At 41.5% G+C, this 13,897-nt stretch overlaps 1 protein-coding gene and 1 non-coding gene across 3 annotated transcripts in view; one reads left to right on the top strand and one right to left on the bottom strand.

Annotated features, from left to right (window-relative positions):
- The window catches only part of AFF4 (ALF transcription elongation factor 4), a 104,309-nt gene that overhangs the window by 88,871 nt on the left and 1,541 nt on the right, over positions 1-13,897 (bottom strand). The window contains exon 1 of one of the 2 annotated variants that reach the window (XM_066344447.1): positions 1,622-1,717. The exons of the other annotated variant lie outside the window; for it this stretch is intronic. Coding sequence (XP_066200544.1) covers positions 1,622-1,647 — 26 coding nt within the window. The 5' untranslated portion in view covers positions 1,648-1,717. Of the gene's footprint in view, positions 1-1,621; positions 1,718-13,897 lie in introns of those variants that run through there. 2 annotated transcript variants of the gene reach the window in all.
- On the top strand, positions 2,659-2,765 carry LOC136377753 (U6 spliceosomal RNA). Its single transcript, XR_010746386.1, has one exon. It is a non-coding gene; the product is annotated as a U6 spliceosomal RNA (small nuclear RNA).

Here is a 13,897-nt window from a genome sequence, read left to right as displayed (position 1 = left end):
TTTCTTGATCGGTTTTCCCATGCTTCCACTACTCCAGGGATTTTCTCCTATCAACCAACTGCTCTTGCTGAATCTTCCTTTCAACCTCTCTCCATATCCAATCCATAACCATAGCCTCCAAAATACATTTTGAATTACTGTATTTTTCCTCCATAAGATGCACCTGACCATAAGACACACCTACAGTTTTTGAGGAAAACAAGAAAAAAAAAAATCTGAACCAAATGGTGTATTAAAATATTTAATTAAATACCGTATTTTTCGCTACATAAGTTGCATGGGCATTTTCCCCTCCATGTTTTTTTTTGGGGGGGGAGTGTGTCTTATGGAGTGAAAAGTATGGTAATCTGTTCACTTCTTTCTCAACTGCCACTATTCAAAACAAGTCATCATCTTATTTCCAACGTGGGCAAATGCTACAGCCTTCTAATTAGATTTCTGGTTCCCCTGGTTTCTTTCTGCTCCACATTTCACAGGACAGCCAATGTGATGTTTTTAAAACATAAACCACATCATGTCATCCAATCCCTGCTTTAAAATTTTTAATAAGCTCTCCACCTACCTTAGAATAAACCTGAAGGTCCTTACAACGGCCTACAAAACCCTGATCTGACTCCTATCTCATCAGATTCATTTTACATTTTACAACCCTCTCCTCCCAAATCCTACCAGGGGTCTTTTGTGGACTTCTTGAATTTGTGGTGCTCTTTCTAGCTTCTGAAAATTTCCTTCTAAGTACTTGATCACAATTAAGTATATACTAATTTTGATGTCCAGTAGTATTTCCTCTCCCACTAAACCGCAATCAGGGAACGTGTTTGTTTCATTCAGCATTGTAAATCTATAACATAACCTAGTACACAATCAGTTGAATAAGTAAACCAATGAACTTTACAGTTTGGTTAGAAATGAGATATTTCATTACTAGGAAAGAATACACACAGATCATGATATTAATTACCAAATATCACAAAATACTGGTATTTCACAATTGAAATAATTAGGACTTCATACTAAACTAAAATCAGACACCATTCTGCAACAAATTTTAATTTAGCACTCTAACATTTGCATTTAATTATTTCAGATAGATGAGAGCCAGAACATTTATTTACTCATCTATCAAGCTCTACCACTCTTGTCCATTAACTATAACTCTATTCATTTCCTCCATGAAACTTTTCTGATAAAGCAAAAATTTATTTCCTCATCTTAGAGGCCAAACAGTATCACAAGCAATTAAGCAATTATTCAATCGTTCAATAAATAATGTGAAACGGTATTTGCCAGACTGATTACCAATAAACTGATATGTTCCTTATAAAATACTAGACAATGTAAAACCTCAATTCATGAGAAAAAATGTTTATTAGATATACAAATATGTTCATACTTAAGGATGCTGGAGAATGGGCATCCCATATTGCATGAACCAGCTGCCTTCCTTCAGACAATGCTTCTCTCAATAACACTAAGTGCTACTTTCCGTTGTCCTGCAGTTACATACTACGTACCTCACAGAACCAAAACCAAATGATATTATACTTCTTTCATTAATGTTTGAGAAATGTGTAACCCAAATTTAACTGGTTTAACCTTATCTCAAAAATTATTGCCTGACCTGTGGTGGCGCAGTAGATCAAGCATCGACCTGGAACGCTGAGGTTGCCGATTTGAAACCCTGGGCTTGCCTGGTAAAGGCACATATGGGAGTTGATGCTTCCTCATCCTCCCCTTCTCTTTCTCTCCCCCCTCTCTCTAAAATGAATAAAAATAAAAGCAAAAAAAAATTGAAATAAGAATAAAAAAATTATTGCTACCAAACTCTAAAAGTATATGCACAAATAAAACAGAAATCTATTTGCATCTTCAAAGATGAATAAATGGTCAGAGAAAAATGGTTAAAAGTCCAAATTTACAGTTCTTTTATAAAAAAGAAAACAATCTTTTGATTCAGTTTATTCTTTTAAAAGCATACAAATATCTAAAACCCACAAAGGAATCTTTCTGGAAATGTCTGAAATGTACACACTGATAATTATTTTTATATCTTTATAAAGCAAATATAATTAAGATATGTTTATGCTTAAAAATCATCAATAACAGGATTTAAAGCAGTATACAATTCAATATTTTTTTGAGAGAATGAGAAAGACAGGAAAGGAGAGAGAGAGGGAGGGAGGGAGGGGGCAACAGAAAGAGAAAGAGGGGAGGGGAGAGAGGGAAGGAAGAAAGGAGGGAGGGAGGGAAGGAAGGAAGAGCACAAACTCATTGCTTCACTTTAGTTGTGCACTGTTTCTCATATGTGCCCTGACCAGGGATCAGACCAGTGATCTTGGGCTCTAGTCAAGCCTGCAACCTCTTGCTCAAGCCGGTGACCTTGGGGTTGTGCTGAGGATCCTGTGCTTAAGCCAAGCAACCTCAAGTTTGAACTGGTGACCTCAGTGTTCTGGGTAGATGCTCTATCTATAGCACCACCACCGGTCAGGCTACGGGTTCATTTCTGACCTATTTTTATAAAGCCTTCAGGATTTGTCTGGGCCTGAAAATAACCTAGATACATTCAGATCCAGGTTTTTACTCAAACTGGCCCCTATTTAGTGATCCCTTACTTCTGTCTATTTCTAAACAAACACATCCATTTCAAAACTTTCCACAGTGCTCTTTTCAGCAGCACATATACTAAAATTGGAACGATACAGAGAAGATTAGCATGGCCCCTGCGCAAGGATGACTCGCAAATTCGTGAAGCATTCCATATTTTTAAAAAAAAACAAAAAACTTACCACATTCCCACCTCTTCCAAGAAACCCTCCAAGTTCTTCTGACTTTTTATTATGTTAATTTAAAAGTATGAATATATAATTAGGTATGTTTATAGCTCTTAGGTAACTAAAATTCAAACTTTAAAAAATAGCCTGACCTATGATGGCACAGTGAATAAAACATCGACCTGGAACGCTGAGGTTGCCAAGTTCAAAACCCTGGGCTTGTCTGGTCAAGGCACATACAGAAGTCAATGCTTCCTGCTCCTCCTCCCTTTCTCTTTCTCTCTCTCTCTCCCTCTCTTTTTCTCTCCCCTCTCTAAAAGGAATAAGTGAAATAAAGAACTTTAAAAAATAAATATAAAACAAAATTTGAAATAACATGAATGTAATAGATTATGTTGGTTTACAGAAACTAAAGCTATGATGTATTTAATCCTTGAAATATGTAGTCTCAGGTCTGGTTCTATATCTTTAAACCACTTCTGTAACCTGACTTCAATAATATTAACACTTATAAATGTATTATACAAAGTGGACCTAATAACTGTGAGTGTTTGTGAGAGTGGGAAATACAACTTTAAACACCAGACCAATTAGTAGTCCTTAAGTGTCAATTTTAGAGAGGCCTCACTTGTTAACTCTAGCAATCTTGTTTATTTGTGGTTTCCTACCTTATTAAAATCCACATTAAATGTATATATATGAAGTATAACCACTGCTTAAGTTGGAAACACAACATCCACACTGCAATATGTTTCATGCTGATTAATTACAAAGGTAGGATCCACCAGAAACATCTCACAGTGAAAATATGATACCATCTATTATGCCAGGGTTCTTTTGGATTTGGTCTGCCTATACTAACAAATACTATGACATGGTCCAATTTTACTCACTATCTTTCCCTTCTGAGCCACTGCAATATCATCTTAATACAAGACACTATAGCAAATACTATAATAAAACACAATAATAAAATGTAAACAGCAACAAACTCCCAAAAGAGTATTTGTCTATAAAGCAGTCCTTCAGGAGTTATATAAAATTTATTTTAAAAAAAAAAACAAAAAACAGGCCCTGGCCAGTTGGCTCAGCGGTAGAGCGTCGGCCTGGTGTGCGGGGTACCCGGGTTCGATTCCCGGCCAGGGCACATAGGAGAAGCGCCCATTTGTTTCTCCACCCCCCCCCCTCCTTCCTCTCTGTCTCTCTCTTCCCCTCCCGCAGCCAAGGCTCCATTGGAGCAAAGATGGCCCGGACGCTGGGGATGGCTCTTGGCCTCTGCCCCAGGCGCTAGAGTGGCTCTGGTTGCGGCAGAGCGACACCCCGGAGGGGCAGAGCATCGCCTCTGGTGGGCGTGCTGGGTGGATCCCGGTCGGGCGCATACGGGAGTCTGTCTGACTGTCTCTCCCCGTTTCCAGCTTCAGAAATTAAAAAAAAACAAAAAACTGAAAACAAACAAACAAAAAAACTTATTAATGTCTAAGAATCTCCAGTTAGAAGAATACTATAGAAAATGGAACACTACCAAGAAGTTTAAAATAGAGAAGTATCAAAATCAGATTTGCAGTTTCAAGGGAAAAATCATTCTGGTACAGGATGTAGTAGATCAGACTGGCAATAAGGAAACAAGTGAGAAGACTATTGCAATAACCCAGGTGAGAAATAAATACTTTAGATTAAAGCAGCAGTAGTAGGAAGGTAGATAATGTAGAGAAAAGGATTTGGATTCAAAGACTTTAAGGAAGCAGAATCTTGGGACAAGCCAGATGTGAGAAATAAAACAGAGGAATCAAGGACAACTGCAGGTTTCTGGATAAAGTGATGATAATGGTGCATTATCCAAGGCAAGGAAAAGAGCAGGATATGGGGTGATGGGATGGAAATGGGGTAGGATAGTTAATCTATACATAATAAACACTTAAAGGGACTGTCTAAACAACTTCTAGCCTCACCTCACCGCAGATTTTCTGGAAATTCTCTCTCCCCCCCCATTCACAGAGCTGTACTAAAAGCAACTGTGTTTCAGCCTGGCCTGTGGTGGTGCAGTGGATAAAGCATCAACCTGGAATACTAAGGTCGCTGGTTCAAAACGCTGGGCTTGCCTGGTCAAGGCACGTATGGGACTTGATGCTTCCTGCTCCTTCCCCTATCTCTTTCCCTTCTCTGTCTTTCTCTCTCTCTTCTCTAAAATGAATAAATAAAAATATTTTTAGCCTGACCTGTAGTGGAGCAGTGGATAAAGCGTCGACCTGGAAATGCTGAGGTCGCCTGTTCGAAACCCTGGGCTTGCCTGGTCAAGGCACATATGGGAGTTGATGCTTCCAGCTCCTCCCCCCTGGCTCTCTCTCCTCTCTCTCTGTCTCTCTCTCTCTCTCCCCCTCTCTCTCCTCTCTAAAATGAATAAATAAAATAAAATTTAAAAAAAATTTTTTTTAAAAATATATTTTTAAAAATTAAAAAAATAATAAAAATAAAAGCAACCGTGTTACAATGTAACCTATACTGTGATCCTACCTTCAGAGTACAGTAGACCCATCAAGTCTGATTCCCTAACAGCTTTCTTTTTAAAGCTAGGCTAATGCCCTAACCTCACCTGCTTGTTTGTATTTGTGCATTTGTGTTATATACATACATGTGTATTCTACAGTGAAACAAAACCCCCTAACAACTACCTATAAATAGGGACATTATAACTAATTGTTCAACCCTAAGGTAATCCTCAGATCCAAGTGTCCACCAAGACCCATTTGATCTGCTAAAACAGGAGTCAAACTTTTTCAAAGCCTCCTAGTATATATTTTAAGCTTTGCAGACCATACAACTACTGAACTCTGTCTCTGTAGCAGCAAAAGCAGCTATAGGTAATATATAAACAAATGGCTGTTGTCCATGTTCTCAATGAAACTTTGTTTACGGACACTGAAATTTGAGTTTCCTATGATTTTCACAACCACAGAATATTCTTCTTTTAAGTTTTTTTTTCTACTATGTAAAAATGTAAAACAATTCTTAACTCACAGGCCACACAAAAGCAGGCAGCTTTGGGCCAACTAACCATAGTTTGCTGAACCCTGTGATAAGGCAACATAGATCTGCCCTCCCTTAAAACTCCTTCCCAATATCCTCTCAGTGTTCATCTCTTTTTTTTTTTTTTTTTTTTTTTTTTGCGAGAGACAGAGAAAAAGAGAGACAGAGAGAGGGATAAACAGGAACAGTCAGGAAGGCAAGTATCAATTCTTCATTGCAGCTCCTTAGCCATTCATTGATTGCTTTCTCATATGTGCCTTGAACAGGAGGGCTACAGCAGAGCAAGTGACCCCTTGGTCAAGCCTGTGACCTTGGGCTCAAGCCAGCGACCTTTGGGCTCAAGCTAGCGACCATGAGGTCATGTCCATGATCCCATGCTCAAGCCAACGACCCCGCACTCAAGCCGGAGAACCTGCGCTCAAGCCAGCAACCTCAGAATTTCAAACCTGGGTCCTCCACGTCCCAGTCTGACACACTATCTACTGCGCCATCACCTGGTCAGGGCTGTCGGTACTAATGTTAACCTAAAACAGACAAGGAAAATCTTCCTAGTGGACAGAACTGAAATATCCTCATTTGGCTGACTAAAGAGCTTACTCCATCTGCAAAGAAGTAAGTCAACAAATGAAGACCCAGGTAATTTGCTGGTTCTATCATTTACCTCTGACACCATACCTGTCCAGGAAGATCTAGTGTAAGTTTTAGAACAATGATACCTTACTCTCACCTCTCCTCCTAAGAGTTTTAGTTATTTTGTTTTCCAACCACTGTGTATCAGTTGTGTTTAGCCCACAATTTTCAGACATGTGACAAAGCAATCTACACCTAATTAACAAAAGATCACCTTCAGAATCTGGACTAAAAGAACAATGACCTCTAGATGTTGTAGCAAGATGTGAATTTGAGTTGTCTCCATGGAAGCGATGAGGGTGTTTGCTGGTACATATAAATTACATTTAAATAAATATTTAATGTATGGGGAAAAGTAGGACTCTGTGTGTACTAAATAACCATGGGATGAATGAGTAGACCAGCTATGTTTTCTTTTTCTTTTTTTTGTATTTTTTCTTAAGTTGGAAATGGGGAGGCAGTCAGACAGACTCCCGCATGCGCCTGACCGGGATCCACCCAGCATGCCCACCAGGGGGTGATGCTCTGCCAATCTGGGGCGTTGTTCTGTTGCAACCAGAGCCATTCTAGCGTCTGAGGCAGAGGCCATGGAGCCATCCTCAGCGCCCGGGGCCAACTTTGCTCCAATGGAGCCTTGGCTGCAGGAGGGGAAGAGAGAGACAGAGAGGAAGGAGAGAGGGAGGAGTGGAGAAGCAGATGGGCGCTTCTCCTGTGTGCCCTGGCCAGGAATCGAACCTGGGACTCCTGCACGCCAGGCCGACGCTCTACCACTGAGCCAACCAGCCAGGGCCTGTTTTCTTTTTTTAATTACATAAGTGAGAGGTGGGGAGGCAGGACAGATTCCTACATGCACTCCAATCAGGATTCACCTGCAAGCCCCCTACCAGGCAATGCTCTCTGCCCATCTGGGGCCGCTGCTCCGTTGCTTGACAACTGAGCTATTACGGCACCTGAGGGGAGGCCATGGAGACATTCTCAGTGCTCAGGGCCAACTTACACAAACCATTCAAGCTATGGCTGTGGGAGGAGAGAGAAAGAGGAGGAGGAGGGTGGGGAAGCAGACGGTCACTCTCTTGTGTGCCCTGACTGGGAATCGAATCCAGGACTTCCACACACTGGGCCGACAGTCTACCATACCACTGAGCCAAGCAGCCAGAGCCCCAACTATGTTTTAAGAATGCCATTTACTCCACTTTTCTCTGGGATGTGCAGCTAAGGCGTATTCTACAATGCAGCCCTTAGCCAAAGCTGTGGCCTATGTGGACATATAACCCAATGAGTCCTCTCTTCTGGGATATGGTATTGAGACGCAGGTCAGTCCCTCTCTCATAGCAGAAGATAAAAGCTTTCAAACTCAGAAGATTATTAGTAAGTATTAAAGTTGGCCTGCAGCAAGAGAACTGACTGAATATACAAAAATCATCTCATGAGATACAAAGAGATACTCCTAAACGCATTTGGAGCCCCTAGATCCAGGTGTTCTTGAGTTTTAGCTGTCTTCCTGTGGTTTGATTGCCTTTCTTAGAATTCATAGGATACCCAGTATATTTCCAATAAACTCTTCTTTTTGCTTAAGTTACATATGTGTCATTTTCCTAATTAAAACAAAGTGCCAATTATATTGAAAGGGGAAGTATCAGTTGGATAAAAGAGTTCTGATGAACACAAAACCCTTAGAGATAGCTAAAGCAATACAAATGGACAGGATCACCCAGAAGAGTGAAAAGGGAATGCCTACGCTAAAATCTAGAACTATCAATATCAAGGGATTAGCAAGAATTAAGAGTCCGCAAAGAAGCAGCTAGTAGGTAAAAGGCAAGAAATGAACAGCCATCAAGGCAAGGAAGAAAACAACATCAAGGAGAAAATGATTAATAATATCAGGTACTATAAGTACTGTACAGGAGGAGGTAGGGGTAAGCAATGATTACATAATTTGGCAGTATCAAAATCACAGGTGGCCGTGGTAAGAGCCAATTTCACTGGCATGTTTAAAAGTGAATAGGAGGTACACAAAACTACCTATGAAGTACTCATCATTAAAAAAATTTTGCCCTGGCGGGTTGGCTGAGCAATAGAGCATCAGCCTGGCGTGTGGATGTCATCAGTTCGATTTCTAGTCCAGGCACACAGAAGAATTGACCTATTTGCTTCTCCACTCCTCCCCCTCTCCCTTCTCTCTCTTTATCTCTCTCTTCCCCTCCTTCAGCTATGGCTCATTTGAAGCAAGTTGGCCCCGGGTGCTGAGGATGGCTCCATGGCCGTGCCTCAGGAGCTGGAATGGCTTGGTTGCTGGGCAATGGAGCAGCGGACCCAGATGGGCAGAGCATGGCCCCATAGGGGGCTTGCCAGGTGGATCCTGGTTGGGGCACATGCAGCAGTCTGTTTCTCTGCCTCCCTTAAGAAGAATAAAAATAAGTAAATAAAAAACCAAAATAATAAAAAATAAATCATTCCAAGCCTGAATCAGATCAAGCTTCTAGATGTAACTTAATTTACAGGAAAAACAGGGGGCAAAGGAATGTATTACATGAAACCACAGAGATGCAATCAGCACAATTCAGACTGGGAGAAATCTTACAGGGCAAAGACCTGGTTTCTTTAACAAACCCATTATATGGGAACAAGAACAAAAAGACAGCAACCTATATACATTGCTCACAAAAATTAGAGGATCAGGGAACGTGCAGATACTCCAGTACTTTCAGCCTTCTGTATAGTGCATTTTCACCAATGAAATAAAAGTTGGTATTTTATCTCATTTGCATAATCAATTTTCTTTGACTTGTTGTTTACTTTTCTGATGTTCTTGTTTAATAAAAAGAAATCAGGCCCTGGCCGGTTGGCTCAGCGGTAGAACGTCGGCCTGGCGTGCAGGGGAGCCGGGTTTGATTTCCGGCCAGGGTACATAGGAGAAGCGCCCATTTGCTTCTCCACCCACCCCCTCCTTCCTCTCTGTCTGTCTCTTCCCCTCCCGCAGCCAAGGCTCCATTGGAGCAAAGATGGCCCAGGCGCTGGGGATGGCTCCTTGGCCTCTGCCCCAGGCGCTAGAGTGGCTCTGGTCTCGGCAGAGCGATGTCCCGGAGGGGCAGAGCATCGCCCCCTGGTGGGCAGAGCGTCGCCCCCTGGTGGGCGTGCCGGGTGGATCCTGGTCGGGCGCATGCGGGAGTCTGTCTCTCCCCGTTTCCAGCTTCAGAAAAATACAAAAAAAAAAAAAAAAAAGAAAAGAAATCAAATACTTCTCTTTTTATTGCTTCATATTCATTTTTAAATATCCCAATTTTTGTGAGCAGTATAGAAGAAAGGGGGGGAAAAGAGGGTTGAAACACATATCTAATGTAATATATGTCCCTTTATTTGGATCCTAGTTCAAACAAACTATTAAAGTAAAAACTGTAATCAAGGAAACTTGAACTCTGACTGAATATGTAATGACATTAAGGAATTAGTGTTAATTTTTTAAAATAAATCTTAGGTTGGATTATTTTAATCTTTATGTTTTAGAGCTACATAATAAAATAGTGAAACAATCTTTATTTTACTAGTGGTCTTCCCTGATACATTGTGTTCCATGTCACCCAGCAAACTATAGACCCAGAGTTAGCTGCCTAACAAGTAATTTAGAAATACAAAGTGATACTGGGTTTCCAAGGAGGTAGGTCACAATTGGAGTAGGGTAAGGAATCAAGTAAACTTTGGTAAGGAACAAGAGAGGAAGAGTGATATTCCTGATAGAAGAAATGAAAGCGGCCCTGGCCGGTTGGCTCAGCGGTAGAGCGTCGGCCAGGCGTGCGGGGGACCCGGGTTCGATTCCCAGCCAGGGCACACAGGAGAAGCGCCCATTTGCTTCTCCACCCCCCACCCCCTCATTCCTCTCTGTCTCTCTCTTCCCCTCCTGCAGCCGAGGCTCCATTGGAGCAAAGATGGCCCGGGCGCTGGGGATGGCTCCTTGGCCTCTGCCCCAGGCGCTAGAGTGGCTCTGGTCGCGGCAAAGCGACACCCCGGAGGGGCAGAGCATCGCCCCCTGGTGGGCAGAGCTTCGCCCCTGGTGGGCGTGCCCGGTGGATCCCGGTCGGGCACATGCGGGAGTCTGTCTGACTGTCTCTCCCCGTTTCCAGCTTCAGAAAAGAAAATTAAAAAAAAAAAAAAAAAAAAATTAAAAAAAAAAATAAAGAAATAAAGAAATGAAAGCAATTGCAAAGAGGTGGGAAGACCTGCCTATGCAGAGTATTCACCTGTACTCACCTCTCCATAAAACTGTCCTTACCCAAATGATCATATGAAAATGAAAACACCAAGTGAAGTCAAAACCCACTAGGCATCTCCAAACTGACAAAATCATGGGAGATCAGGTCAAGCCCCAAGACAGATCATGATAATATCTGGGTAGTCAAACCCTACTGACTTTCCAGGGCAATCTATTCATGTCAATCAAACCCTGACACCACCACCCCACCCCTCCACAGACACACTCTAGGAAAATAATGCATTAAGTTCTTTTACCTATGCCAGAAAATGATCAAAATAATTAATTTAAAACAGTACTCACTAATAAGCTTTGTCTACCTGCCTAAAAGTCACAACCATGGCTCATTAGGCACTCCAAGAGAGTCAAAGTTACATAATATGCTTTCCTTCAGGTTAGACTTTTTAAATAAAGTATAGCTGATGAAGCAGGTAGATTTGGGGGGGGGGAGTCAGAGAGAGGGACAGATAGGGACAGACAGGCAGGAAGGGAGAGAAATGAGAAGAATCGATTCTTCATTGCAGCTCCTTAGTTGTTCAGTGACTACTTTCTCATATGTGCTTTCACCGGGGTCTACAGCAGACCGAGTGACCCTTTGCTCAAGCCAGCGACCCCTCGCTCAGGCTGGTGAGCCTCCACTAAGCAGGATGAGCCTGCGCTCAAGCTGGTGACGTTGGGATTTCAAACCTGGGTCCTACGCGTCCCAGTCCAACGCTCTATCCACTATGCCACTGCCTGGTCAGGTGAAGAAGGTAGATTTTAAATAAGACTTTTTTTCCTTCAAAAGTAAAATAAGTAGCTCTGGCTGGGTAGCTGAGTTGGTTAGAGTATCATCCCAATACACTAAGGTTGTGAGTCTGATCCCCTAGTCAGGGCACATATAAGAATCAATAAATGAGCCCTGGCCAGTTGGCTCAGTGGTAGTGCATCGGCCTGGCGTGCAGAAGTCCCAGGTTCAATTCCCGGCCAGGGCACACAGGAGAAGCACCCATCTGCTTCTCCACCTCTCCCCCTCTCCTTCCTCTCCCGCAGCCAAGGCCCCATTGGAGGAAGTATGGCCCAGGCGCTGGGGATGGCTCCAGGGCCTCTGCCTCAGGCGCTAGAGTGGCTCTGGTCGCAACAGAAGCTACGCCCCGATGGGCAGAGCATCGCCCCCTGGTGGGCATGCCGGGTGGATCCCCGTCAGGCGCATGCAGGAGTCTGTCTGACTGCCCCCCCATCCCCACCCCCACCCCCGTTTCCAGCTTCAGAAAAATACAAAAAAAAAAAAAAAAAAAGAAAGAATCAATAAATGAATACACTGAGTAAGGAAACAACAAATTGATGTTTTGGTTTCTCTCTCTCAAATCAATCAATCAATTTTAAAGCTTAAAAAATAGAATAAGTAGTCCCAACCTTAAAATGTTTTTGGAATATTTTGGAAATAAATGAAGTGGTTTTAGCATTTTATATGTGCCAGTATCATTAAAATTCTTAGGATATGATGCCAGTGAAAATGAACATCAAGACAAACAGGAATGCACTTGATCAGCCAAAACTCAGTAACTGGAATGTTTATTACTGTCCTCTTCCATGAACTAGAGTATCACTTCAAATAACCAACAGCAGTGGGTGGAGGGAGATACAACAAGTAGGGGTGCTTTTCTGAAACCAAAGGAAAAAGCAGCAAGGTTAACAGGTCAGGTTAGCTGTAAGCAGTCTTATGTCACTGACTACACCTTATGCAATAACTGAGACTGGTACACACCCTCCCAGAAGTCAAATATAATTGTTCCAACTTATCAGAAGCAATGAAAAAGGAAACGGGTAAAATATAACAAGATTGAGGGCTCAAAAGCTGGGAAATCTTTACATTTTATAAAAAAAAATTTTATGGTAAGATATCTGTAAAATAAAGCTAAAATAAAAAATAAAATTTAAGTCACCAATTTTTATAATTGACAATGTCACTGGTCATTATCCAGGTGTGCTTTCAGTACTTAAAAATGCCTCTTTGATTTTATAAAAAATACTACAAAGAGGCCTCATATATATTTTAGACTCTATTCTAAACCAGTAGATGGCCACAAAAGAAATAAATACCTGTTTTCTCTGTTCCTCTTAGGTACACATAAAATCATGACATTTACCTTAACTCTTCAAAAGAGGTAAGATACATAACTTTTAGAAAGCCTCATCTTCTGTAACTGACAGTCACTTTTTCCTCTTCAAATAATCATCAGTTACACAGCTTCCTTCAGATTACCTTTTTGTGAAATCTTAGGTTGGACAACGCATTCAAATTCAATCTAATAATTGTATAAAATACTGGGGAGGATACAGAGAGGTATAAATATAGTAAATATAGTTCTTGCTCTAGAGACACTACAACAAGAAAACTGCGATACAAAGCAGAAAGTATCAACTGTTACAAAGGCGATATAACTCAAGAGCACAGAGAAGTATAAAGTGAATCTGAATGAAAATACTTTTATCTTTAAGAATTCTTAATTACACCTGACCAGGCAGTGGCACAGTGGATAGAGCATCGGACTGGGATGCGGAAGACCCAGGTTCGAGACCCCGAGGTCGCCAGCTTGAGCGCAGGTTCATCTGGTTTGAGCAAAGCTCACCAGCTTGGACCCAAGATCGTTGGCTTGAGCAAGGGGTCACCTGGTCTGCTGTAGCCCCAAAGTCAAGGCACATAGGAGAAAGCCATCAATGAACTAAAGTGCCACAATGAAAAACTGATACTTCTCATCTATCTGTCCCTATCTGTCCTCCCTATCTATCCCTCTCTCTAACTTTCTCTCTATCTCTGTCAAAAAAAAAAAAAGAATTCTTAATTACACAGCTCCACCAAAGCATTGTAATCACTCTTATACCCCAAAATTGTAGAACACTTTCCAAATAACACACCTAAGCTTTTCTTCCCCAACCAAACAGTAAAAGCTGGGTCACTCACAGACATCCTGTCCTGTCGCCACTTCACTGCAAAATTTTATTTAAAGTAAAATTTGCCTACTGTTCCTGTAGAACTAACAAAAACCAGTCATCAGCCTGCAAGCCACCACAGACTGAATGAAACTGCTGGTATTAAAATAAAAAGTACACTGATTGCTTCCAGGTAAGTTAACTCTAAAAGATAATTAAAAACAACTTCTTGAGAATTTTTTTAATGTTTGGAGACTGAAAAACACAATGATGAATAAGAAAAATAAACCTGGGAAATTTAAAGAAGCTTTGT

The sequence above is a fragment of the Saccopteryx leptura genome, chromosome 6 (assembly GCF_036850995.1).
Source record: "Saccopteryx leptura isolate mSacLep1 chromosome 6, mSacLep1_pri_phased_curated, whole genome shotgun sequence".
Lineage (NCBI taxonomy): Eukaryota > Metazoa > Chordata > Mammalia > Chiroptera > Emballonuridae > Saccopteryx > Saccopteryx leptura.
This window is presented reverse-complemented; position numbering and strand designations above follow the sequence as displayed.